Source organism: Denticeps clupeoides, chromosome 15, assembly GCF_900700375.1.
Source record: "Denticeps clupeoides chromosome 15, fDenClu1.1, whole genome shotgun sequence".
NCBI lineage: Eukaryota > Metazoa > Chordata > Actinopteri > Clupeiformes > Denticipitidae > Denticeps > Denticeps clupeoides.
This window is the reverse complement of record NC_041721.1, coordinates 8,431,952-8,455,857: the sequence shown is the minus strand read 5'-3', so window position 1 is coordinate 8,455,857 and position 23,906 is coordinate 8,431,952. Positions and strand designations below refer to the sequence as shown.

At 42.3% G+C, this 23,906-nt stretch overlaps 2 protein-coding genes across 9 annotated transcripts in view; both read left to right on the top strand.

Moving 5' to 3' along the window:
* Positions 1–15,484, top strand: part of mybpc1 (myosin binding protein C1) — a 29,471-nt gene extending 13,987 nt beyond the window's left edge. For 7 of the 8 annotated variants that reach the window (XM_028953799.1, XM_028953801.1, XM_028953800.1 and 4 more), the window contains 21 exons: positions 410–573; positions 820–952; positions 2,050–2,058; positions 3,018–3,142; positions 3,832–3,937; positions 4,378–4,544; positions 4,714–4,879; positions 4,961–5,067; positions 5,229–5,365; positions 5,479–5,638; positions 6,249–6,353; positions 8,332–8,520; positions 8,955–9,089; positions 9,258–9,425; positions 9,931–10,019; positions 10,105–10,300; positions 10,383–10,522; positions 10,603–10,762; positions 11,338–11,474; positions 12,098–12,284; positions 14,797–15,484. In XM_028953799.1, coding sequence (XP_028809632.1) covers positions 410–573; positions 820–952; positions 2,050–2,058; positions 3,018–3,142; positions 3,832–3,937; positions 4,378–4,544; positions 4,714–4,879; positions 4,961–5,067; positions 5,229–5,365; positions 5,479–5,638; positions 6,249–6,353; positions 8,332–8,520; positions 8,955–9,089; positions 9,258–9,425; positions 9,931–10,019; positions 10,105–10,300; positions 10,383–10,522; positions 10,603–10,762; positions 11,338–11,474; positions 12,098–12,284; positions 14,797–14,906 — 2,890 coding nt within the window. In that variant the 3' untranslated portion in view covers positions 14,907–15,484. Of the gene's footprint in view, positions 1–409; positions 574–819; positions 953–2,049; positions 2,059–3,017; positions 3,143–3,831; positions 3,938–4,377; positions 4,545–4,713; positions 4,880–4,960; positions 5,068–5,228; positions 5,366–5,478; positions 5,639–6,248; positions 6,354–8,331; positions 8,521–8,954; positions 9,090–9,257; positions 9,426–9,930; positions 10,020–10,104; positions 10,301–10,382; positions 10,523–10,602; positions 10,763–11,337; positions 11,475–12,097; positions 12,285–12,997; positions 13,037–14,796 lie in introns of all 8 variants that reach the window. The other variant, XM_028953803.1, reaches the window with a different exon arrangement.
* Positions 15,485–16,514: 1,030 nt separating this feature from the next.
* chpt1 (choline phosphotransferase 1) lies at positions 16,515–23,736 on the top strand. Its single transcript, XM_028954356.1, has 8 exons — positions 16,515–17,079; positions 19,767–19,914; positions 20,047–20,188; positions 20,293–20,377; positions 21,289–21,420; positions 21,896–22,054; positions 22,173–22,298; positions 22,472–23,736. The coding sequence occupies exons 1-8, from the start codon at positions 16,840–16,842 to the stop codon at positions 22,592–22,594; spliced, it is 1,155 nt and encodes a 384-aa protein (XP_028810189.1). The 5' UTR covers positions 16,515–16,839; the 3' UTR covers positions 22,595–23,736.
* The last annotated feature ends 170 nt before the right edge of the window (positions 23,737–23,906 follow it).

Sequence of the window (23,906 nt, the reverse complement as noted above, 5' to 3'; positions counted from 1 at the left end):
TACCTGTACCTAGCCTGTACAATAGCACCAGCCAGGATGTCGATATGCCAAATCATATCAGCCATTCTCAGCCAATCTGTGTTATCTCGCTTAACATCCAAAAGTTTGGCTCCCCCTTCTGTTATATGTGTTCCTCTGATGAAGATGTTTCCTTCATCCTGTATCTTTCCCATAGACGTCCTCATCTCCCTGTAACATCTCAGTAATTCAAACACATCAGCTATAATATTGTACATGCCCATCCCTTTGGTGACATGTCCTGAGGAACAACTGAGGAGCAGCCAATGTTTGACACCACTGATCTTCTCTTCTTTAGTCAATATCACACCCTGTTGTTCCTCAGAACATGTTGCAAGATCTTTTTGGTGGCATTGACCTCACATGGCATCTCCATGTCTGTGGTGACCAGGGAGCCCAAGCAGGAAGAGACCCCAGAAGTGGATGTCTGGGAAATCCTTAAAAATGCCCGTCCAGATGAGTATGAAAAAATTGCCTTCACCTACGGTATCACAGACCTCCGAGGGCTTCTGAAGAGACTGAAGAAGACCAAGAAGGAAGAGAAGAAGAGTGAAGGTGCTGGGCATTCAGCTTCAGAAAGTTTTGTTCAGCTATGCTCAACTAGAATAAGAAAACAAACTGTGCAAGTTATTGTGCATGTGGAACCTGATCCATGGAGGGCCAATCTGATGTTGGGTTGATCTCTCAGCCCAAAATTGAGCACAAAAACCTGCATCGACATGGGCCCTCCAAAAATCAAGTTCCACAGTTACATTTTGATGAATAACTATATTTGTGTAAAAAGTCAATTCTTACCTTAAGCGTTTGCCAAGAAACTGGAAACTGCATATCAGGTGGACAAAGGTGGGAAAATACGCTTTATAGTTGACATGGCAGACCCCACTGTGGAGCTCAAATGGTACAAGAATGGACAAGAGATCCGACCCACTCCAAAGTGAGTTTTTTTTTTTTTTTTTTTTAATAGTTCTTCTTTCAAGTTGCTATTTATCATTCTGCTAATGAAGCACATCTTTCGCACTCCAAAAATGTGTTTCATTTGCGGGCCACATGTTTCTGCTAGCGTTCCTGAGTTGTTTTTAAGCAGCGATCAAGCATCCCTTTTACTCCACATTACTGTGCTGTGCTCAAACCCCAAACACAAAAAAATCCACACTAACCTTATCTGAGAGAATATTGCCCTTCTACACCGCCTTAAGCACATTTAGCACTTTGAGGCCTGCATTATTCTTTGCCCTCTCGTCTCAGGGCACATCGCTGTGGCCCTTTGCCAGCTGACACCCAGCAAAACATGATATCTTGATCATACATGATCCCTTTGGTCATGTGTTATATATGGACAGGAATGTGGGGGTCATTTTGGTGATTATTTCATTATTGGCTCTTTGCAATTAACATCAGATCCTTTGTAAGACCAAAAAGAATCAGCGCCTTCTTCACAGGTCTTTAACCTCATCTGGTTTTGCAACAACCACAAATCATTACAGCAACTCTCTAACAGTGCTGACATGCAGTCTCTATTCATTTGTAGACTGTGATTCCATTGTGCACCACAATATTGGATATAATCTGTTGTCAAAATGTGTTCCTATAGTCCCTGCCTTAATTTGAGTATTTTAGCTGCAGGGCAGCTATTTAAGGAACCAGAACACAGTAGAGCAGACAATAAAAAGCTCTCAGCATCCCGAGGCACACACTGAATCTGACACTTGTCCTCAAGTGTCCTGTAAATGTTGTAACTAGGTTAGCGAAGTTCAATGCCGGGTGAGACTAAAGCCATCTGGAAGGCTGCGGCTCCTTTGTGGTCACTCCTCTTTAGTGGCATATCTCCTTCTTCAAAAGAGGTTTTGTTGTGCTGTCTTTTTGTTGTGAATGTGACACTAATGACGATTCCAGGCTCAGTTTCCAGGCATGATGTCTTTCTGTCCTTTTGTCCCACACTGTGTCATGCCATGGTGCTTCTCTTCTCCTGTAACTTCCAACTCCCCTGCTCTCTGCACCAACTCGCTTTGTGGTTGCGATGCCCGCCATAAGCAATCGGAAGTAAGTTTGCTCTTCCGTTCTGTGTTGTTTGGACCATCGACCTATACAACATTTAAGTAAGACCAGCCATACGTATGCTGTGCCAAATTCTGCATGCAAAGATTTTCAGTATTAAAGGTATTTTATGTACAGTACAGGCCAAAAGTTTGTGTTTTCTTTATTGTCATGACCATTTACATTGGTAGATTCTCACTGAAGGCATCAAAACTATGAATGAACACATGTAGAGTTATGTACTTAACGAAAAGTGGAGACCTGGTCTCCACAGTCACTGGACCTGAACCCAATCCAGATGGTTTGGGGTGAGCTGAGCTGAACTGCAGAGTGAAGGTAAAGGGGCCAACAAGTGCTAAATACCTCTGGGAACTCCTTCAAGACTCCTTCAAGCAAAGGGTGGCTATTTTAAAGAAACTACAATATAAAACATGTTTTCAGTTATTTCACAAAAAACATTTTTTGTTAAGTATATAACTCCACATGTGCTCATTCATAGTTTTGATGCCTTTAGTGAGATTCTACCAATGTCAATGGTCATGAAATTAAAGAAAACACATTGAATGAGAAGCTGTGTCCAAACTTTTGGCCTGTACTGTAGGTATTTGAATCATCTAAGCATTCGAATTGCTCATGAGAATTATATTGAAATTACTTTTAATAAAAGTAATGGGCCGTATCAACAATTGGGCCTTATCAACAAGACCAGCACAAACAAGACATAGAAAATGTGACTAGTTCGCAGCAATTATGCCTTCTAGTTTTTCCGAAATAGATGAGAGAACAAGAAAGGGCTTGCTTGTTAATTAGCTTTGGCTACGACTACCCAGCCAGCATTTCCTTGTTCATTTGCATTTATTTCTGAAAACGCAGAAGATGAAATTGTAAACACTAGACATCTTGTTAGCACTGTGTCCAGTGACCTTCTGCATATGTAGATGCTAACCGGTGGTCTAACTGTGCAGGTATATCTTTGAACACAAAGGGACCCAAAGAATTATGGTCATCAACAACTGCCAAATAAACGATGATGCTGCGTATTCAGTAGTTGCAGGGGATGAGAAAAGCACCACAGAGCTGTTTGTGAAAGGTAAAAGGGCTTTTTTCCCCTTTTTCATTTTTGTCACCACACACGTCATACCTTTTGGGCCATTAGATCTAGTTTGATATTTGCTTTAACATTTTAAAATGAGTTGTCTTAAGAAAACAGAAAATAACCTTGAATGCCTTAAGGCGTATGGACCATTATGGTTTCCATGCTATTGGTTGGAAGCAACACACCAACCCCTCTTGTACACGCTGTATGTGGGCCCTATGTTAAAGCTGAAGTTGACTTTATTGTCATTTCAGCTATATACATGTTAAGACAGTACATAGTGAAACAAAATAGCATTGTAATAATATGTTGTGGTCATTGTAGGTGTTTTTGTGCTACGTACCCATTATGTGTTGTATATTTAACTACAGTTATGTATTCAGGACAGTCTATGAGCAGAAAAGTAAATCTGATAGAGTCTGACCAATACTAACCAATCACAATCCTCAAATTTTTCAATTCGTTATGTGCTTTACTACTGCCAGGTAGTGAGGTATTGTTTGTAGAGCCTCCCCTCAAAATTGGGTGGTAGAAAAACATGTTAACAGAGTATTTTGTTTAGAATATATTCGTATTTTGTCATCTTAAGTCCAAATCTGACATGCTAGTGTGAACATTTGAGTAGATATAAGTGTTTCCACCATGGTGATGATATAATGATGCCAGTGTTCCCCTGACCACAGAATTACCTATAAATATTGTCAAAGAGTTGGAGCCAGTAAAGACCACAGTGAATGAGCGCATTGAGCTGGAGTGTGAGGTCTCGGAGGAAGGAGCTAAAGTGAAATGGTACAAACAAACATATTTCAATGTGTGGACATCAACATCATATACAAAGATTTAATTTTGTTTCGATTTTGAAAACCAACTTTGTTCCAACATGTAATTTTTCAACATGGTTTATGATTAAATTATTATCATTATTATAATACACAGTACATCATAGTATATAGTATAGTTAGTATATTTTAGTGCCCTTATACGATAATGCCCTTGATAATATATTATTAATCCTTTAAAGAGTAAAAATGCGTTTTGTTCTGTCAATGTATTGTTCTTGTCGGCTGTTTCAGTTTCAATGAAATATTAATAGACTATTATAAAAAACATTACCATATTACAGTTCAGCCACCAAGCTGTCAAATTGATTACTGACATATTTGAACCATTCTGTATACCACCTCTAATCACATTTTTATTCTTTTTTATGTTTGTTTGATTTATTGAAGGTTAAAGAATGGTGTTGAGGTCCCGACAGGAGTGAGATCACGTTACAGGGTGAAGAGTGAAGGCACTAAACACTGGCTCATCATTGATGATGCCATTAAGGAGGATACAGGCACTTACTCTCTGATGGCTACTGGGGGAACGACTGAGGCCCATGTCCAAGTTGACTGTTAGTAATTTGATACTGTATATACTTCCAGATATTCCTTAAAATTAGACATGACTGTGACCCAAACAGAAAAAAAATATTTGTACAAACTGGGGTGAGCAGACCTGTCATAAACACCCCTCTTAGTTTGGAAAATGTTCATCCTTGTTGGCCCCTCTCACCCTCTTAGTAAAGCCCCTCAAGATCATTCAGGACCTTGAGAATGTGACTGTCATGCTGGGTCAGCCACTCAAGTTGCACTGTGAGATCTACCCAGGGAATGTTCCAGGCCGCTGGTATCTTAACGGAAAGCTGATTCAAGCCAGTGACCGCATCAATATCTTGCACCGAGCTAAGTAAGATGCAGCATCTCAAAGGTCCTCAAACTCACTGTGAATGAGTAAAAATTGGAACTTCATATTTATCCTTTTTTACAGAAACCACAGACTAGAGGCTGAGAGTTCCACTATTCATGATGCTGGAGATTACACATTTGTTCCAGAAGGATACTCCCAAAGCCTGTGTGCCAAAGTCCACGTAATTGGTAAAAAATAAATAAATAAAAATTACACATCCTTTAATATTTTTATTTTCATTCATTTACCATATTTTGGAGGTATGTACACAGGATGCATAGTTCAAAATTAAGCAGAGCTTCCAGTATTACTGTGTAGTTCTGTGCTTTGCCTCTCTTTTGGCCCGTAGATCCACCCAGGGTTCATCTGGATGCCTTGAATTGTCCTGACAACACAGTGACTATTGTGGCAGGAAATAAACTTCGCCTGGAGATCCCTATCAGTGGAGAGCCGGCACCCAGAGTCGTGTGGATGAAAGGAGAGAGGGTGAGCAGTGAGAAAAAAGGAAAACAAGATTCAGAATTCAGTCTGTAAATCTGAACTTCTTTGTGGGTGTGATCATTTTAGTTAAAGGTACATATTATTTATTCATTTTAAAGGTAATCCTGGATACTGGAAGCCGCGTAAGGGCAGAGACGTTTGCTGATCACACCTGCCTCACCATTGATGTAACAGAAAGAGAGGACACTGGCAACTATAAGATTGTTCTGCAGAATGAAGCTGGAGAGGACACAGCCAGCATCAAGATCAAAGTCGTTGGTGAGAAACATGCACAAAATCATCATTGCATTCACCACTCATATTGTTCAACCATTGGCTTTGATATCGGAAGCCTTATGTAAGTGGAGATCTGACACCAATGTCCTTTATTCCTACCTGAAGGAAGGTCAGATCCAAACTTTTCCTTGTAGTAGTAGTATGATGTGTGCCATTAATTCCTTTGCCAGCCCTAGCACCTTGTAGTGCTTTATTTCTAAATGATGCCATTCACAGTATTCGGAAGTATGTGAAGCACCTTTTTCTATTTTCTTTTTTGTATCCGTGATATATCCATTTAATCCACCATGGTAGTATGTTCCCACTGAGGGTGAGGTATGGCATCATACTGCATTAACACTGCTTCTCCTGTGCCCCGTTCCAAGGTACTGAGCAAAAGGTAGAGATAGTCCTACCTTTTTTCTAAAGTTTAAACAATGTGCTTTCTTTAAATGCTCAGGAAACTTTATAGAATGGTCAAAAGCGCAGAATTTATCTTTCAAATGTGGTGGGCTAAAAACAATTCTCAAGTAAAACTCTTACATACTAAAATACACTAATCCATTGAATGTTATAATTGTCGATATTTGCCAACCATATATGTCTGGTGCAGACATCCCTGACCCTCCACAAGCTCCACTGGTCCCTGCAGTGGGAGGAGACTGGTGCACCATGACATGGGACCCTCCGCATTATGACGGAGGCTCTCCGATTCTTGGTAATCCTTATATGCGTTTTTTCTGATTAAAAGTAAGCAGTGGTGCATAGAAAATATGTGTCGTTGTATCCTATTTTAAAGCTTTATTTTCATTATTTTACAGTTATACAGTACATCACTTTTTCCACCTTTTGTTATGTTTTCAGCCTAATTCCAAAATGGATTAAACCCTTTTTTCCTCAGAATTCTTCATACATCTTTTAATGACAAGATGAAAAACAATTTACTTGAGATTTTGGCAAATTTATTAAAAATAAAAAAAGGGATCACATGTACATGTGTATTTACAGATTTTGCCATGAAGCTCAAAATTGAGCTCAGGTGCATCCTGTTTCCCCTGATCACCCAAGTGATGGGACATGGTTAGGAAAAGCACGCACCTAGGGCCTTAGCCAGGGAGGTGACCAAGAACCCGATCTCTGTCAGAGCTCCACAGTTTCTCTGTGGACAGAGAAGAACCTTCTAGAAGGACAACCATCTCTGTAGCAATCCACCAATCAGGCTTGTATGGTAGAGTAGTTTTTGTAAAAGGCCAATGGAAGCCTGTGTGGAGTTTACCAAAAGACACCTGAAGGACTCTCAAACCATAAGAAACTATATTTTCTGATGAGACAAAGATTTTTATGTCACATGCGTACTTATAGCAGTACAACATGAAGTGAAATGCATCCTGACCCACTCTGTTGTGACTGTGCATAGGTAAAGTAATAGTAATAATAAAGAAATAAGTAAAATAGAATAAAGGAGAAAAGGTATATAAGCTTTAACACAAGCAAGATATGCTCAGTGAGAACATAAGAGACTGACATCATTATCAATATTGAATTATTTGGTGTGAATGAATGTGAATTTGGTGGAGGAAACCAGGCACCGCTCAACAGGCCAATACCATCCCTACAGTGAAGAATAGTGGTGGCAGCATCATGCTGTGGGGATGTTTTTCAGCTTGAACTGGGAGACTGGTCAGGATTGAGGGAAAGATGATGGCAGCAATGTACAGAGACATCCTGGATGAAAACTATATTGAATTGAACTCAGACTGGGCCGATGGTTCAACTTTGAGCAGGAGAACGACCCTAGCACGCAGCCAGAGTTCAGACTTGAATCCGATTGAACATCTCTGGAGAGATCTTAAAATGGCTGTACACTGACGCTTCCCATCCAACCTGAATGAACTTGAGAGGTGCTGCAAAGAGGAATGGGCGAAACTGGCCAAGGATAGGTGTGCCAAGCTTGTGGCATTGTATTCAAAAAGACTTGAGGCTGTAAGTAAACTTTTTAATGGGGTGTTGTTGACACACCGTCGAGCTGACGGGGGAGGGACGCGCAGAGGCAGGACATAAGGGAAACAATGATTTATTATTGTGGGCAAAAACGGGGAATAAAGGGGAAACAACAAAAAAAAAGGAATAGTAAAACCAATGCCAATGGCGTATGGCGGTTGCCAGAACTCAAAAAACTATGCAAGTTGCCAGGTCACGATCACATCCAGTTCACACACTGAGTTCACTAGAATGTCGTCGCTGCAGAATGGGTGGAGTTACAGCCTTTTAAAGGCAGTCAGAATTGGCTTCAGCTGTAGCGATCACCTGGAGCCAATCCTGACAGTTCTGTGTAGAATTCTGAGGAAAAATTCATATGGAATCAGGTTGTAACATACCAAAATGTCGAAAAAGTGATGTGCTGTGAATACTGTCCAGATGCACTGTACTATATAATATAATATAGTATTTATGTAATTTACATTTACAGCATTTATCAGACGCCCTTGTCCAGAGCGACTTACAATCAGTAGTTACAGGGACAGTCTCCCTGGAGCAACTCAGGGTTAAGTGTCTTGCTCAGGGACACAATGGTAGTAAGTGGGATTCGAACCCGGGTCTTCTGGTTCATAGGCGAGTGTGTTACCCACTAGGCTACAACCACCCAAATTTACTGTGTACCAATGGAGATCATGCTGTAATCCTGTGTTCTTAAGGGTACTTCATTGAGAGAAAGAAAAAGCAGAGCTCTCGGTGGATGAGGCTGAACTTTGACCTCTGCAAAGAAACCACCTTTGAGCCTAAGAAGATGATTGAGGGAGTTCCTTATGAGGTGCGGGTGTTTGCTGTGAATGCCATTGGCGTTTCAAAACCCTGTGAGCCCTCCAAACCCTTCATCCCCTTGGGTAAGTAGGATGAGCCCAAATCCACCCTGACACCAACTAATCCACATCTTCTATAAATGTCACAAATTTGTCTGCGATGCCTCTTAGTTATATCACGCCTTCAGTCGTTACATAAGACAATGCAAACGGAGACAAAGACATAACAGGGTAACTGGTCGCATGATAACTGCTCCCGTCTGTCTTCTGTCCTTGGATTCCCCCCCTCCCGCAGCTGTTCTTCTGGAGACAACAGTATTCCAAACATTCCGTCTGTGTTCTCCACTGGACGTGGCTGAGATTAAGGAGAGGCTAAAAATGTCTTTATAATGATGCCCAAAGTTTAGATGCCTAAAGTTTAATGATCCAAAACTATCCACTAAACGTGTACATAAATACATACATTAAATGCTGTGTGATTGTTGTCATGGTGATGCCATTTCTTTTAATTGTCTCAGCTGTTACAAGTGAACCAACTAATCTTATCGTGGATGACGTCACTGATACCACAGTGACAATGAAGTGGCGTCCTCCTGACACTATCGGAGCCGCAGGACTGGATGGCTATCAAGTGGAGTACTGCTTTGAAGGAAGTAAGAGAGACCTTCTACATATCTAGAGTTTATTGTAATAACATATGCGGCATATATTGAATAAGCTACAGTGCCTTTTGCACTTTCACAATCACAGTATATGTATTTGGGTTTCAATTGGAGGATGTGACTTGGAGGCTATAACAGTCACATGAACTCTTTTTGCAGCGGATGAGTGGATAGTGTCCAATACAGAGATAACAGAGAAGACCAAATATACCATCACTGGTCTGCCCCCAGAGACCAAGATCCTTGTGAGGGTGAAGGCCATCAATAAAGCTGGACCCAGTCCACCACGCACCACCCAACACTCCATTCTAGTTAAGGAGGTCATTGGTGAGTCTTTCCAGTGTCTCAACCACTGGCGATTTTAAAATAGCTTCTGACCCTTATTACTAAGCAAAAAAATCATCATAATGAATGGCTGCCCTGTAGGGCATAATTCTTAACAGCCCATATTGGCTAGTGTCTGGGTGAAGGAAATGGTGCCTGTCAAATCTGCAAAAGCAACTCCACCTATTACAGTTAACCTGTCCAGATCTTCAGCTCCATCAAAGGAGTTTATTTAAGGAATAAAACAGGGGGTGTGGTTCCAAAATGAAATTCAGATTGGGCCAATAGTGCTGGGACTTACTGACAAACCAAACGTGCAGATAGATTATTAGAGGACCTGTGTTTGAGAATCTTAATTTGCTAGTAAATTTGTCAATGTCTGCAATATAAATGTCTCATTAGTTTGAATCACTGCGATTGATGATGAAACAAGTTTATCTCTAATGTCTAATTTAAATAACAAGAAGGATGTATTCCTAATCTGCATTCATATAAATTGTACCACCAGAGCCTCCAAAGATTCGCATCCCACGGCACTTGAAGCAGACCTATATTCGTAAAGTTGGGGAGGTTGTCAATCTTGTGGTGCCCTTCATGGTAAACCAGAAGACACACAGGGATACTTTTTGTCAGCTTCCGGCCCTTTCAGTCTACAATCAAGCAATTTCTGACCTCCCTGCAGGGGAAGCCGAGGCCGAAGGTCAGCTGGCTGAAAAACGGGGAGCCTATTGAAGCCTCGCAGGTCAGCATCCGCAACACAGACTGCGACAGCATCATCTTCATCCGCAGGGCCGAGCGCAAACACTCCGGCAAGTACGAGATGGCAGTACAGGTGGAGAAGCATGTGGACACCGCTCTTTTGGATATCCAGATAGTCGGTAGGTTCACTTCAGTTGCATTGTAATTTCATGTCGATTCCACATGGGAGATGGCAACTTGCCACAATGCTATTGTCGTTAGATCTGCCTGGGCCTCCGCAGTGTGTTAAGATCGAGGAGATTTGGGGGGAGAATGTTGCCCTCGACTGGTCGCCACCGAAGGACAATGGCAACGCTCCCATTTCAGGCTACACTATCCAGAAAGCAGACAAAAAGACTATGGTACTCTTGTGACCCCGCCTGCTTTTAATACCGAGGCATGTCGCGCATGTCATTTAAACGGCATGTGTTCTGTTGGACAGGAGTGGTACACTTGCGTGGAGCACTACCATCGCACCTGCGTCACCGTCACAGAGCTGGTGGTGGGGAACGAGTACTTCTTCCGGGTCTTTGCTGAGAACATGTGTGGACTGAGCGAGAGCGCCACGGTGACCAAAGACAGCGCCCTCATCGTCAAGCAAGGTCAGCACACACAGTAAAGTCATATAAAAGCCTTAATTTTCATTCAAACCTACAACGAAATCTTTAATTTAATCATGAATGAGGGCATTTAATCAGTTACACAGTATTCTGATTCGGTCCTTGATATGAGTTATTATGAATAACTTGGAATATGTTATATGTTCGAAACCGTTTTTTGAGAAATATAAATCGGAATAAGAGAGGAGGAGTCTGGACCCATTTTCACAGAGAAGAAACACACAAGCTGCCCAACATGCAGCCTCAGTGTCAATTTGGTACAATATGTTAAATCATATACCCTGTGTAAGATTTAACATATTTTTCAGAGAAATAAAAGAATAAAATGTGACAGCTGCTGGTGACCGTTTCGAAATAAAACTGCTGTTGTCTCTTCCTCATCACACACAAAGGGTTATACCCCCATGATACAGCTCTTAGCCCGTATCATGCACAACGCCCCTCTACCCTTCCTTCCTCCTCCAATGCCTCCTCCTCCTCTTCCTCCACCTCCTCCTCTTCCTCCCCGTTCTCCTCCTCCTCCCTGTCTTCTTCCTCTGGCTGTCACTCTCGTCCAGGCCTCCAGCTGAAGAACCCTGAGTACATCGACTATGACTTCACAGAGCCACCCAAGTTCACTCAGCCGCTTGTTGACACCTTTGCCATTGCCGGCTACAATGCCACACTCAACTGCAGCGTGCGTGCCAACCCACGGGTAGGTGACACACACATGATCTTTAAGTGTAACTGTGGTATGAAACACATCCAGCAGATAAGGTCGTCTGGAACCTGACTGCAGGCTTAGGTAGGCTGCCTGTAGAGGAAAAAAAAAAAATTTACTATAATTTATTATTCTGAATCTCATAGGGACCAAAGTATAAACTGGGGAGGAATTAATAAATACATTTAAAAATACAATAAACCAGTTGCTTTGTAACGTTTGGAGCGACATTTCATTAACATTGCTGCAGACCGAACCACACAGATCCCACTATGCAAAAAGTACAGTCTGGGCAACACAGGGCGCCTGTGGGTGCCAATCAGAATTTCCTTGAAATCCACTGACACCCCCACCCCTGTCCCTGTTTGTCTGCAGCATTTCCCAGAGCTGAATAGAGCAATGCAAGGTTTTACACGTTTAAATTTAAGTACATGCCCCCTTCACTCCCACACACACATTCAGGGTACACTCACACTCATTTAAAAGCTTAATTATAATAATGCACATAAGTGTACTGAAAGTGTGTTGTAAACGAATCAGTTACTGCTTTCACATTTGTATACTATTGTATACCAATTTCATCTATATGTACTTTTTGTGTTGCCATTTGGCCTTAGCCCAAAGTGATTTGGATGAAGAACAAGATAATGATAATTGATGACCCACGATATCGGATGTTTAGCAACCAGGGCGTTTGCACATTGGAAATCCGCAAGCCAAGCCCTTTTGATGGCGGTGTTTACACCTGCAAGGCTATCAATGACCTGGGTGAAGCACAGGTGGAATGCAAACTTGAGGTTAAAGGTCAGTATGGGCTGATGACAGTCATGCGGGTCTTTGTTATAACCGTAGGAAATGCAGTGTTGGTGTGTATGCATATGCAGGGTTCATAACTCATTTGCAGTGTCTTCTGTGATTATGTTGAAATGTGCATTACTCTGGCTGAAGTTCACAGCGTCCCTGGCACCACCAAATGAAGAAGAGGAGGGGAATCTGACAGCAGGAACCCATCCAATGAAGGGTCTTCTCGTCTTTCCATTTGTTTCCAATGTTGTCTACAGTTATTATAGCCTTTTACATATCCAGTCTGTTTAGTAACAACATATTGAGGAGGTGTCACTTTTGTGAGATGCACGATCATTTCCCAGCTCTCTGAATATAAACATTAATGTACATCACATTCCATTACATAGTAAAATATAGATTCCCCATACATACTGCATTTATAACTGAGCTGTCATCTCTTTAGTTCAGATCTTTTTATGCAACATTTTTAGAATTGACTGGAAAACTTTCAGATCAATCCCAATTGTTTCGTTTTAATTTACTCATCAATCTCATGTTCATCTCTTCATGGATTCTCAGGCGGTTGACAATGTTTCCTACAGTATGTGTTTAACTCCTCTACATCGAATATTTCATAACTAAAATTGGTGATCGCTCCACTTGGGCACATATAACTCCTTCATGTCAAGTGTGTGTGTGTGTTAACCCCACTTTTCTCTTCTCTTCCCCAGTCCCCGTTCAGGAGTAGTGAGTTTATGTTCTCATCCAAGGTAAGCTTTCATATGCTTCTGACATATGAAGCTTATGCCAGTCATAATGCATTTTTCAGTGGCCAATAAAAGGAACAGACAGTTCCTTCGCTTTTAATGAGATAGTAGCTTAATTGCTAGACAGTAAGCATTTTGAAGTCTAACTGAGATGAAAGACGTTAATTTTTGCGCAGTTGCTAGTATTACATGATGGAACAGGTTAACAACAGTTTGTTCTGCGTGAAGGCATCTGTTTGTCTCAGCAATTCATTTCTGTCTTTAATAAAGCTATATCATATTATTTGATAGAATAGTAAGTTGCAATTGATAAAAAAAAAAAAAATTAACAAATATTTGCTTTATCTTTCTGTACTGACCCTTGGGTATTTTTACCTGTAGTGGCTGGTGTGCTGCTTGTGTGCTTCTTTTTGTTGTCCTGGTAACACTGTCTGTTCCTCATCTAACAAATGCCACACAAAAGGTGAGTAACCTCCAGATTAGCCTAAATAGATGAGAGAGGGTCTCATTTCACTGAGCTGAAAGCAACGGCTCTTTGCAGGAAATACTCAAGCTGTTTACTGCTGCCCATACACCTTCAGCAGGGGTAGAGCGGAGCTATTCACGTAAAAGTGATTAACTGTCATGCGTGACTCAGCACAGCACCCAGTGCTTTTAACCATCACCCTTGGTGAGCAGTGGGCAGCCGTGACAGGCGCCCGGGGAGAAGTGTGTGGGGACGGTGCTTTGCTCAGTGGCACCTTGGGGCAACCTTTTGATTACGGGACCGCTTCCTTACCCGCTAGGACACCACTTCCCCTGTTAATTTGGTGGGTACAGTAAGTGATCCTTGCCCTCCCTCAAACAGAGATTTCGGAACTTACGGGTAAGATGTCTAATTTTTCGTCCCAAAAGGAGATAACCTGAAAACTCACCCGCAGTTATGCAAATGCTGGTTAGACCCGTCCCATGAAGCATGTGGTGTAGACACTCTCTTCCAGTCAAGAATGTCAATCATTTGAAGATACTGATTTTTTTTAAACATTCACTTGTTAAATACATATTATTCTAATACAGGTCCACCAAAAGCTCTCTTTTTGTGTTTTGCCATACAAACAAACATAAATACAATATAATAACTTATTGGTGCACATAAATGTTCCTTTTTTTTAAATATTAATTAAAGTATTAAATATTAAATATAAGTATTAAATGGTAATGGTATGACAATTATTTTGCATTTATTCTTAATATGTTTCTCATATAATATTACAAATACTAGTTTGTGTTTGGGGAGGGGGGTTAGTCTGCAAATTTCCAGACTGAATGAGTTTAGACAAACTTCTAATTGAAAACGTAGCTTAGTTATTCATGCACCTAATTCAAAGATTAGAATTTACCCTGACTGAAGAATGGCCTTTACCCCACAGCCACAAAAGTGTAGAGAATATGATGTCATGTTGGTTTGCAGGCCTGAGCAGGCATACAGTAGGTTTACTCACAGCCTCAGTATTTTTCCTTCCGTCTTTAGCCTGGGCCTTTCCCATACTGACTGGCTTTCCTCTTCTCTCTCTGTTCTCTGGTTTGCCCTTCCTTTCTCTTCCATTATTCTCTCTAGCCTGTGACTAGAACGTCTCAGATACTGAATACTCACTGGTCAAATTCCTGCACCTCTTTCAACCTGAGATTGAATTGACCTAAAGCCTCACCAATATTCTCATTTGTTCTTATCCCCCTCCTCATACAGCAGATCTGACAGGGATTTTGTCCATTCTCCTCCTCAGGGGGATTCACTTTCTGTGAACTCATGAAGAGAGGCGTGCCCTTACATCTAATCGACAAGTACATGAACGAGACAAAAAGCTTGGATTCAGAGAAGAAGGGGTCAGACTGACGATTTGCCCAACCACTGCAGAGACCTGTGACCAGTCCATCCTGTCTCTTAGCACCCTGTCACTTTTTTTTTTTTGGGTGGGGGAAGTGTCTATTGGGGATGTTTTGGCATGGCATGCTGTGTGTAGAGAGTGCCGCTGAATTCAGTAGTGAGCATAAAAATGCAGATTGCGACTGGGTATTTAATCTGCTTTCTTGAAAAAAAGTTCCCGTTTTGAATCTCACATGCATGCCTCTTGTATTTCATACTACGATCATGCTAGTAAAAAAAAAAATAGATTAAACTCCTTTCATTTACTTTAGTGTTAATTTATTTTTGTTTAGCTTTTTTAAAAGGTGGCCATAATTGTCATTTACAAGTGTAACACCTTAAATATTCTGCAAATGCCTTTTAAAGATCACAGTCCATTTCTGTGTATGGAGTGCTTTGGAGTTCTTCATTGAATTGTCAGTTTTGATTTGTGCTTTTTTAATAACCGGTTTAGGTCCATGCACGACTCTCACACATTTGTCCACCCACATCCAGAGAATAACCTTATCTTATAATGGCTGAAATAAACGTTTACATGTGTAAAAGAGTGTCAGTGACTTGATTATTTACTTAATCCTTCAAATAAATTAACCAGACGATCTGTGTTACAAAAGCATGGGAGTAACACTGGCATTAGTCATATCTGAGATATTAGTAACTAGTGAACTCTTATGACAGTTGTTATGCTGCTCAAACACCTAAAAAAAAATCACATAATCATGGCTGATGTGAGCAGATGAACTACCAAATGCATTAAAATGTGGTTTCATTTCAGTAGTGACTGAGTAATTTTTTAAGCAAACCAAATACACATATTGTACACGTTACTTTTTAATTTTACGCTTCTCTATTGGAACCGATATTGCCCACACGTTCTGCAGTTCTTGCGGTTGTCCTTGCCGTAGTTCTCGAACTGTGGTACGTTGCTATTACTGTCACTTTTCACAGTGATAATTATTATTCTCTACATCCTCAATACAAACTAGGGGCAGTGGTGGCCTAGCGGCTAAGGAAGCGGCCCTGCATTTTTTATAGCGACTGTTCCTGTTAGCTGTACAAATTCTGCAATGTTCAACTTGTTGATATAATAATTATACTGTCCATAAACCACAAGTAGTATGTTGAGATAGCTCAGAAACACCCATCAGATTGTCCTACCACAAGAGTTTTACCTGGTTGAATATTAATTATAACACTTGATTGGCCAAAAAACACAGGTATGTCCTGATAGCTCAGAAACACAAGTATTTGGTGCTGCACTCACTGTCTTTTCCTTGAACTACTCCAACTAAACTGGGATGGGATGGCAGCATCCCAGCATTTATGGGCGTGCGCATGCGCGGTTGCATTTGGTAGGACGTTTCGATAAGTAGGACGAAATGATAGAACACCGGTTCGAATCCCGATCCGCCGCGGTGCCACTGAGCAGAGCGCCGTCCCCACACACTGCTCGCCGGGCGCCTGTCATGGCTGCCCACTGCTCACTCAGGGTTTATGGTTAAAAGCAGAGGACACGTTTCGTCGTGTCACCGTGTGCTGTGCCGCACTGTTTCACAATCACTTCGCTCGTGCGTGTGCAGTGCGAAGAATTTCCGACGAAAGTCATAATTATGGACAGTCGATAGCTAGTTCGGAGCTGCCCTTTTAAATGGCGCAAATCGTCAATAGGCGAGCCACGTCAGTCGCCGATCAATCGAAGCGAAGCGGAGACGAGGCCGGACTCGCGGGTTCAAATTTCCCGGCTGCGCTCCCTTCCGGGCCGCGCTTCCTGCCGCCGCGGCGCTCCGCGTGAAAATGGCTCCGCTCGCGTAGCCCCGCGCACGCCCGCCCGCCCGCCGCCTTCCGCCGGACCCCCCCCGCCCGACGCCTTCGCCCGGACCCGAGTGGACGCCGCTCCCGCGCCATGCCGCGCTGCCCGTGGCCGCAGCCGCTGTCCGCGGCGCAGCTGAAGCGCCTGGAGGCGCACAAGTACAGCGCGTCCGGCCGCTCGCTGTTCGAGCCGCCGTGCCAGGTGTACTGGAACTGGCTGGTCCGGCAGGTCCCCGTCTGGGTCGCGCCCAACACGCTGACCATCACCGGGCTGCTCATCAACGTGGTCACCACGCTCGTCCTGGTCCATTACTGCCCCACCGCCACCGAGGAGGTGAGTTCGGCGAGTTTGTTTACCGCCGACGGACGGACGGACCGACCGACCGCGGCTCACAAACTTCACACCTTACCTGCTGTTTTCAGTCATTTCAGTAAATGGCCGAACGCCGGGCCTGTTCGGCCGGGATTTGTGTGCGTGGACGTGTTTACTGTAAATCACGAGAGCGTCCGGCTGATCTGGGAACAGCCGCCTGGACTGTAGTGGCTGGCGGGACATGACTTCTGAGAGTTGTACTAATGAAATATTCTTTCTTTTCAGTCCCAAATCACAACTCATCAGCTCAGTGCTGATTATGTGTGTGTGTCATTTTTTATTTTTTATTTATATATATATGACACATATGAAGTGATTGTGAAAACGGTGACACAACGAAATGTGCACTCTGCTTTTAACCATCACGCTTGGTGAGCAGTGGGCAGCCATGACAGGCGCCCGGGGAGCAGTGTGTGGGGACGGTGCTTTGCTCGGTGGCACCTTGGCGGCAACCTTCTGATTACGGGGCCACTTCCTTACCCGCTAGGCCACCACTGCCCCATATGTATATATGTACGTATTCAGGGGTGTGTGTGTGTGTGTGTGTGTGTGTTAGTTGGAACTCTTGTGTTGTAACATTAAACCCAGACTTCCTCAAAGTAGAGCAGAGGTCAAAATTAAGTAGCGCCCAGGCATTATAGAGAAGTCCTGTAATGGTTTCTCTTTTATTTACTTAAGTTCTTATGTACATTTTGTATTGACATCTGCAATACTGAGGCATTTTAATTAGTTTTATTTGGTGCTAAAATATCTATATTTTTGCAGTTTAAATGTAAAAATATTGCCCTCTGTCCCCACATGTGCCTCTGCTTATCAGTGATGCTTGTGTGGGTCGGGTCATTTTTACCTGTTTTCTGGAGTGCTGATCACAGATGTTTGGCGCGCAAAGTCCAGATTCCACAGCCCTGCAGATAGTCTATACTTGTGTATGTCTGTTTCCTGACAAATCAGCAGTGCTCAAATCTTATCTCGGATCAGCAAGGATAAAGGCCAAAGGTAAAGGTAGTCCTGGTGCTGCAAAAAAAAAAAAAAATCTCTAGATCATTTCCATCACAGGCCTTCCTCCTGATTGGTTTGAGGGCAGTTCATTCTGTTAATCTGACCAGTGGGGTAAACTCTACATTTTATTCTACATTTCCAGGAGACTGTTAGTTGGACACCTGTTGCAGCCAGTGTGCGCTGCAGAACAACAGGTCAGAGGTCGGCAGCGTCTTTTAGAAGACTGGTTGGACTTGATCGGATTATTTTAAGTGTTTTACTTTTTGTAGATTCCATTTAACCCCTGGCCCAATTGGCAAAAAGGAATGGCGTCGTAGAGGGAGGATCTCTATGTCTGCTGAAATAGGGCCATCGGCCCCACACAGACATGCTACCATTCAAAGGTTTAGGGTCATGTAGAAATTGGCTTGTGTTTCCATGGGAAATATGAAAGTTTTGTATTCAAAGAAATAAGAATAAAAAATAATCACCATAAACTAGGGGGATTTTTTTTTTTTATTATTATTTTGCTTAAATTTTTACAGCATTTATCAGACACCCTTATCCAGAGTAACTTACAATCTGTAGTTACACTGGGACCCTGGAGACACAAGTCTCCTGCTCAGGGACACAGTAAGTGGTTTTTGAACTGGTAACTTTGTGGTATTCTGGTTCATAGACGATACTACCCTGGTTTTTACTGCTTCCTTATTGAAAGGGTTTTTTTAATAGTCAACAAAGCTTTTAAAGTGACAGATCCTGGTTAACGAACGCAGCATTTGACTGGTAACCGCTGCTGAAAAAAGTCCTCTCTACATATATGCGATGTATGCAGATATTTCCAGCCACTAGAGTAGCTGGATATATATTTCTACATTAATCACATTTTTTAATAGCAGTGAACATTGTAGGCTTTTGCGTGGCAGCTTATAATTCGCCATTAAAAGTGGCCTGCCCACAGATAGCATATTCACAATTTCCACCTCCCAACTTTATAGCTCTTATCAATCCACTGCAGAACGTTTACCGAAATCGAACAGTTGAGAGTTAAGAAGCAGATAAAAGATTGACTTTGATATAAACGCTGAAACAAAAATGACTTGTTGTTTTAATTTTGCGTCTGTTCTTATTGGCCTTTTGGTACATTTTGTTTTGTATTTTAACAATCTGATACCACCAGCAAAATGTGTGGTGTGGATTTAGCCTGTTCAGCCACTAGTGTTTGTCTGTTTTTGTTTATTAATTTGATTGTTTGTTTTATCATTACTGTGGCTGCTCTTCTTCACATGGAGTCCAGTCACGTAAATCGAGAGTGCAGACATTCTTTATTCATTACCAGAACGTGTGAGACCGTATTGCTGATCAGTTTCCTGCATGTCTGTCAATAACAGCCATACTGGGTGAAAGGGTTTGTTTAATAAAGGGGAATGTCTATATTACAGAAGGCCGGTTAAAGAGCTTGTTCTCAGAATAACTTCTTGAGTTTCACTTGTGTGGTTTTGGACTGTGAGAGAAAAAGTTTTTTTTTAATTTTTTTTTTTTTTATAAAAAATAAAATCACAACAAATATAATTCATCAACAGCATTAATTCCTTTGTGAATTCCTTAATTTTTCATCATTTGTCTTCTATAGAGCATGTTGAGCTGAGTGCTCCTCTTACTGTGTCCAGGCTCCATCATGGGCTTTTCTCCTGAGTTCTTTGGGGCTGTTCATCTATCAGTCCCTGGATGCCATTGATGGAAAACAGGCGCGCCGGACCAACAGCAGTTCAGCCTTGGGCGAGTTGTTTGACCACGGCTGTGATGCGGTGTCCACAGGTCAGTTTTCTTTCTGACCATCACAGTCACCGTGTCCGTAGGGATTTATATGGACCCTGTGTAGCAGGATGCCCCGCCGCCTGTGTCCAGCTTGCATTCCCATCTCCCACCCTGTCTGTCCTCCCCTTGCAGTGTTTGTCGCCGTGGGAACCTGTATTTGCTGTGGGATCGGAGCGTATCCTAATTGGATGTTCTTCTGCGGCTTCGTGGGCATGTTCATGTTCTTCTGCGCGCACTGGCAGACCTACGTGTCTGGGACGCTCCGCTTTGGCCTGTGAGTGGAGTGGCAAGGAAGCGGTCACCCCGCAACACAAATAATGACCGTAGAAACCCTTTAGGGACTTGATTTTAAGCCTCCTTAATTGTGTCTTGCTTCAGGGTTGACGTGACAGAGGTGCAGGTGGCCATTGTCATCATGTACGTGATGTCAGCGATTGGTGGAGTGAGCCTGTGGGAGACGGAGGTATGAGGGCTGCTACGTCTCGTCAATGCTTTCCCACCGAGGAATGATAAAACGAAAGATAACTTGCCTGTTTTTCTCCCAAACGGTGTCCTACACACACTCACACACACCACCGCTTCACAAACGTGACGCATAATTCAACAAGCACACTTTTCTGACTGCAAGTCTTTAAAACCTTCTTTCACTTTTGCTCTGTGCTGCCTCTGGAGGCTTGACTAACAAGCTCTGAAAAAGGTAAATATGAGTAACTATTACCATGGCAACCAAGTCACCCTTGAACATGAGCAGGCGCCACAGTGTCACGGTGTCACCACAGTGCGCACCGGCTTTCCCCATCATGCTTAGCATGCTCTCAGCTCTCTGGTACAGATAACCGCAGACCCGGTCCGGACCCGACCCGCTCTCTTCCTGCCCATGTAGTTGCTTTAGAGTCCAGCTGAGGCCCACTGAAGGGTCCACTTTTCTGACCTCTGCCAGGTCCCTTTTTTTTTTTTGGTGCAAAAACATGGGATTTCAGAATTTTTATTTTGGTAAGACCTTTCCATTTCAATCACATTCAGTCATTTCGGACATCAATACATAAGATAGAAAAAGTTTCTGAAATTAGTGACTTTTTTTTTTTTTTTTAAACCATAATAGTTCTTAATATACAAATTGGTATCACCAACAAAATTATTTTAGCTATTTTTCTGAAATCCCACTTTCTTCAACCTTTTCCACATTTCCTAGAGGTAATCGGTCATAAAAATTTCAAATTGCTTATTGACTCCAAATTGACTCCAAAATTCTCTTTCACATACGTCACCGGTCCAGAGCAATAGTAGAGAGGGCGTTCCCTTTTTGCCTCGATGTTGGCTGTTTTTTTTTTTTTTTTTTTTTTTTCTCAATAACTGGCTGTGCCTTTTCCTCAGCTGCCCCTTATTGGCCTGAAGCTGCATGTGTTCCCAATCATGGGCATCATCGGGGGCTTTCTCTTCTCCTGCACAAACTACTTCCAGGTCATCCTGAGTGGAGGTGTTGGGAAAAACGGCTCCACTGTTGCAGTAAGTGGCCTGTAGAGACGTTCCAACATAATATTGATTACATTCTTGGTGTGGGTATTAGGCTAAACTAATTCAAAATCGTAGAAATAATAGTCTACTTCCTGTATTCACTTTTGTTGTTAACCCATCTGACCAGTAAGTGGAGAGAAAGTTAAGTGATACACATGTTGGTTCGCACGTATTCTTTTTCTCTGTGAAAAACAATGAGGAATTGTTACAAACTCACAGACTAATGTGTGAAAGTACCCTTAGTATACAAGATCAATCCAAAAAATGATCAAGCATCAAATGGAACAACAAAGGACTGAAATGCAATCGTTGGCCAAGAGATGACTGCTGTTTATTTTACCAGTTTTTTTATTTAAAGGTGAAAACTTTTTTTTTTTTTTTTTTTGCCTGTATTAATGATTTGATTGGGACTGATAAAACACAACCCTGCTTCTTGGTGTTAGTCATGTTTAAATGCTTTCCACAGGACACCAGTGTATTGTCTCCAGGGCTGCACATCGGTCTGATCCTCACCCTGGCCTTCATCATCTTTAAAAAGTCTTCCAGCCAGCTGTTTGAGCACCACCCCTGCCTGTATGTCCTCACTTTTGGCATGGTCATTGCCAAAATCTCCAACAAGCTGGTGGTCAGTCCTGCCTTCCTTTTTTTTTGCAAAATTAACATATGTTCACGTTTTTCGGACTTAATTATATTTCTTTTAATTTTTTGTTTCATTTTCCAATGCATACCTGTGTCCATTCCAGATAGCACACATGACCAAGAGTGAGCTTCATCTGCACGACACAGCCTTCATCGGCCCTGGACTCCTGTTTCTAAACCAGTACTTCAACAGCTATGTTGAAGAGTACATTGTTCTGTGGATAGCTGGGGTAAGATCACGTCCCACGCTAAAATAATTTCCATTCACAAGTACAGCTCCATACACCACCTTACATTGAACCCATTTAGTATTTATTCAGGTTTTTTTTTTTTTTTTTTTTAAATCAGCAAAACTAACAGTGTTATTTTCCTGTGGCCTTTGCTCTGTTCGTGTGGGTGGCAGATCCTGTCCCTGGTGGACCTAACACGCTACTGCACAGGTGTATGCCTGCAGATCGCGGCGCACCTGCACATTTGCGTCTTCAGCATTACGCCGCAAGGCCAAGTCAAGTCCAACAAAGACTGACGTTTTGCCCGGCGGGAGGAGGCGGGGTTGGATGATGACTCCGCCCCACTTTTGAAAGCAGCAGCAGCAGAAGAAGAAAAAGAGGAGACCATCTCAAACCAAAACCTCATCAGCCTTGACACTGTAACCGCCTCTAACTAACCCTGACCCACAGACATGAATGTGCTTTGTTCTGTTTTTTTTTTTTTTTTTTTTTGTATTCGTTTGTTTCGATAGGTTAGCACCACTGCCGCTGAGACTGACTGGCATCGATTTAAAAAAAAAAAAAAGAAGGGCGAACACTGGAACACTTCTCGCTGGCTGAGAGTACACCACACAGCAACATTTACCCAATGTCTGTCGATGTTTTACATCACCTGCATTGTGGTTTGTAGTTTGGTAGGTTTAGATAAAAGGGAAAAAGGGAAACCGATTGAATCATTTCCCCCACCATTGTTTATGGTTAACTTATGAAGCAATAATTTTGTAAAACTGCTGCCTCTGGGGGCAACGTTGAGCAGTGCCAGCAGCCAAACTCGTTGACTCGTCTCGGCACAGCTCCATTTGATGGGTTGTGTTAATTTATGTCAGTTGGGTACATGTTTGAATGCTGATCGAGCTGAGAGGGACTGCGTCGTAATTCTAGAACATGATTTATTGTTTATCTCAAGCAAAGAAAATTGAAACCTATTTTCCCAAAGAAAAAAGTAGTATCTTTTCAACCACTGCTTATTTATTGTTTGAATCTCATTGAATGTGTGGCGCCAAATGCTGTAGTGAATCGGGTGTTTAAAGGAATACAAAGCACGTTGTTAGATAATTCTAAATAACGTGGGCTAGAATCAGCCGTTTGAGGGTCAGTTTGTTCCAGACGCTAATAGTCAAGGACTGAGGGGGAAAAAGGGACCAGGGGTTGTGTTTAATGCAGATTATAGGGAATACTCTGTCTAGGGGGAATGTCCTGTCTGACCCTGTTACTGAATTTTTTTCAAAGTATGAGTTCTGCCCCATCCACCCTGCCCCACCCCATCCTACCCCACCCTCTTCCATTCAGAGTCCATCTTCCCTGTTTAATGATGCAGAAACACTAACACTCCATCTGCTGTTAAAGTCTTCTCCTCCCTAAAGGGCTAAACATTTCAAATAAATTTTATGTAATTTAATAAGCAGTGTATCAGTTATTGTCTTCATTTATCTAACCAATGGAAAGAATCCAAAGGGTGCCCCCCCATCCCAAATACTCTACTTCTTCTATAAAAAGTAGATCCCCTTAGCATCATTGGTTCTGCTCATTATGAATCATTACACTGGCACAGCAGATCACAGCTCAAAT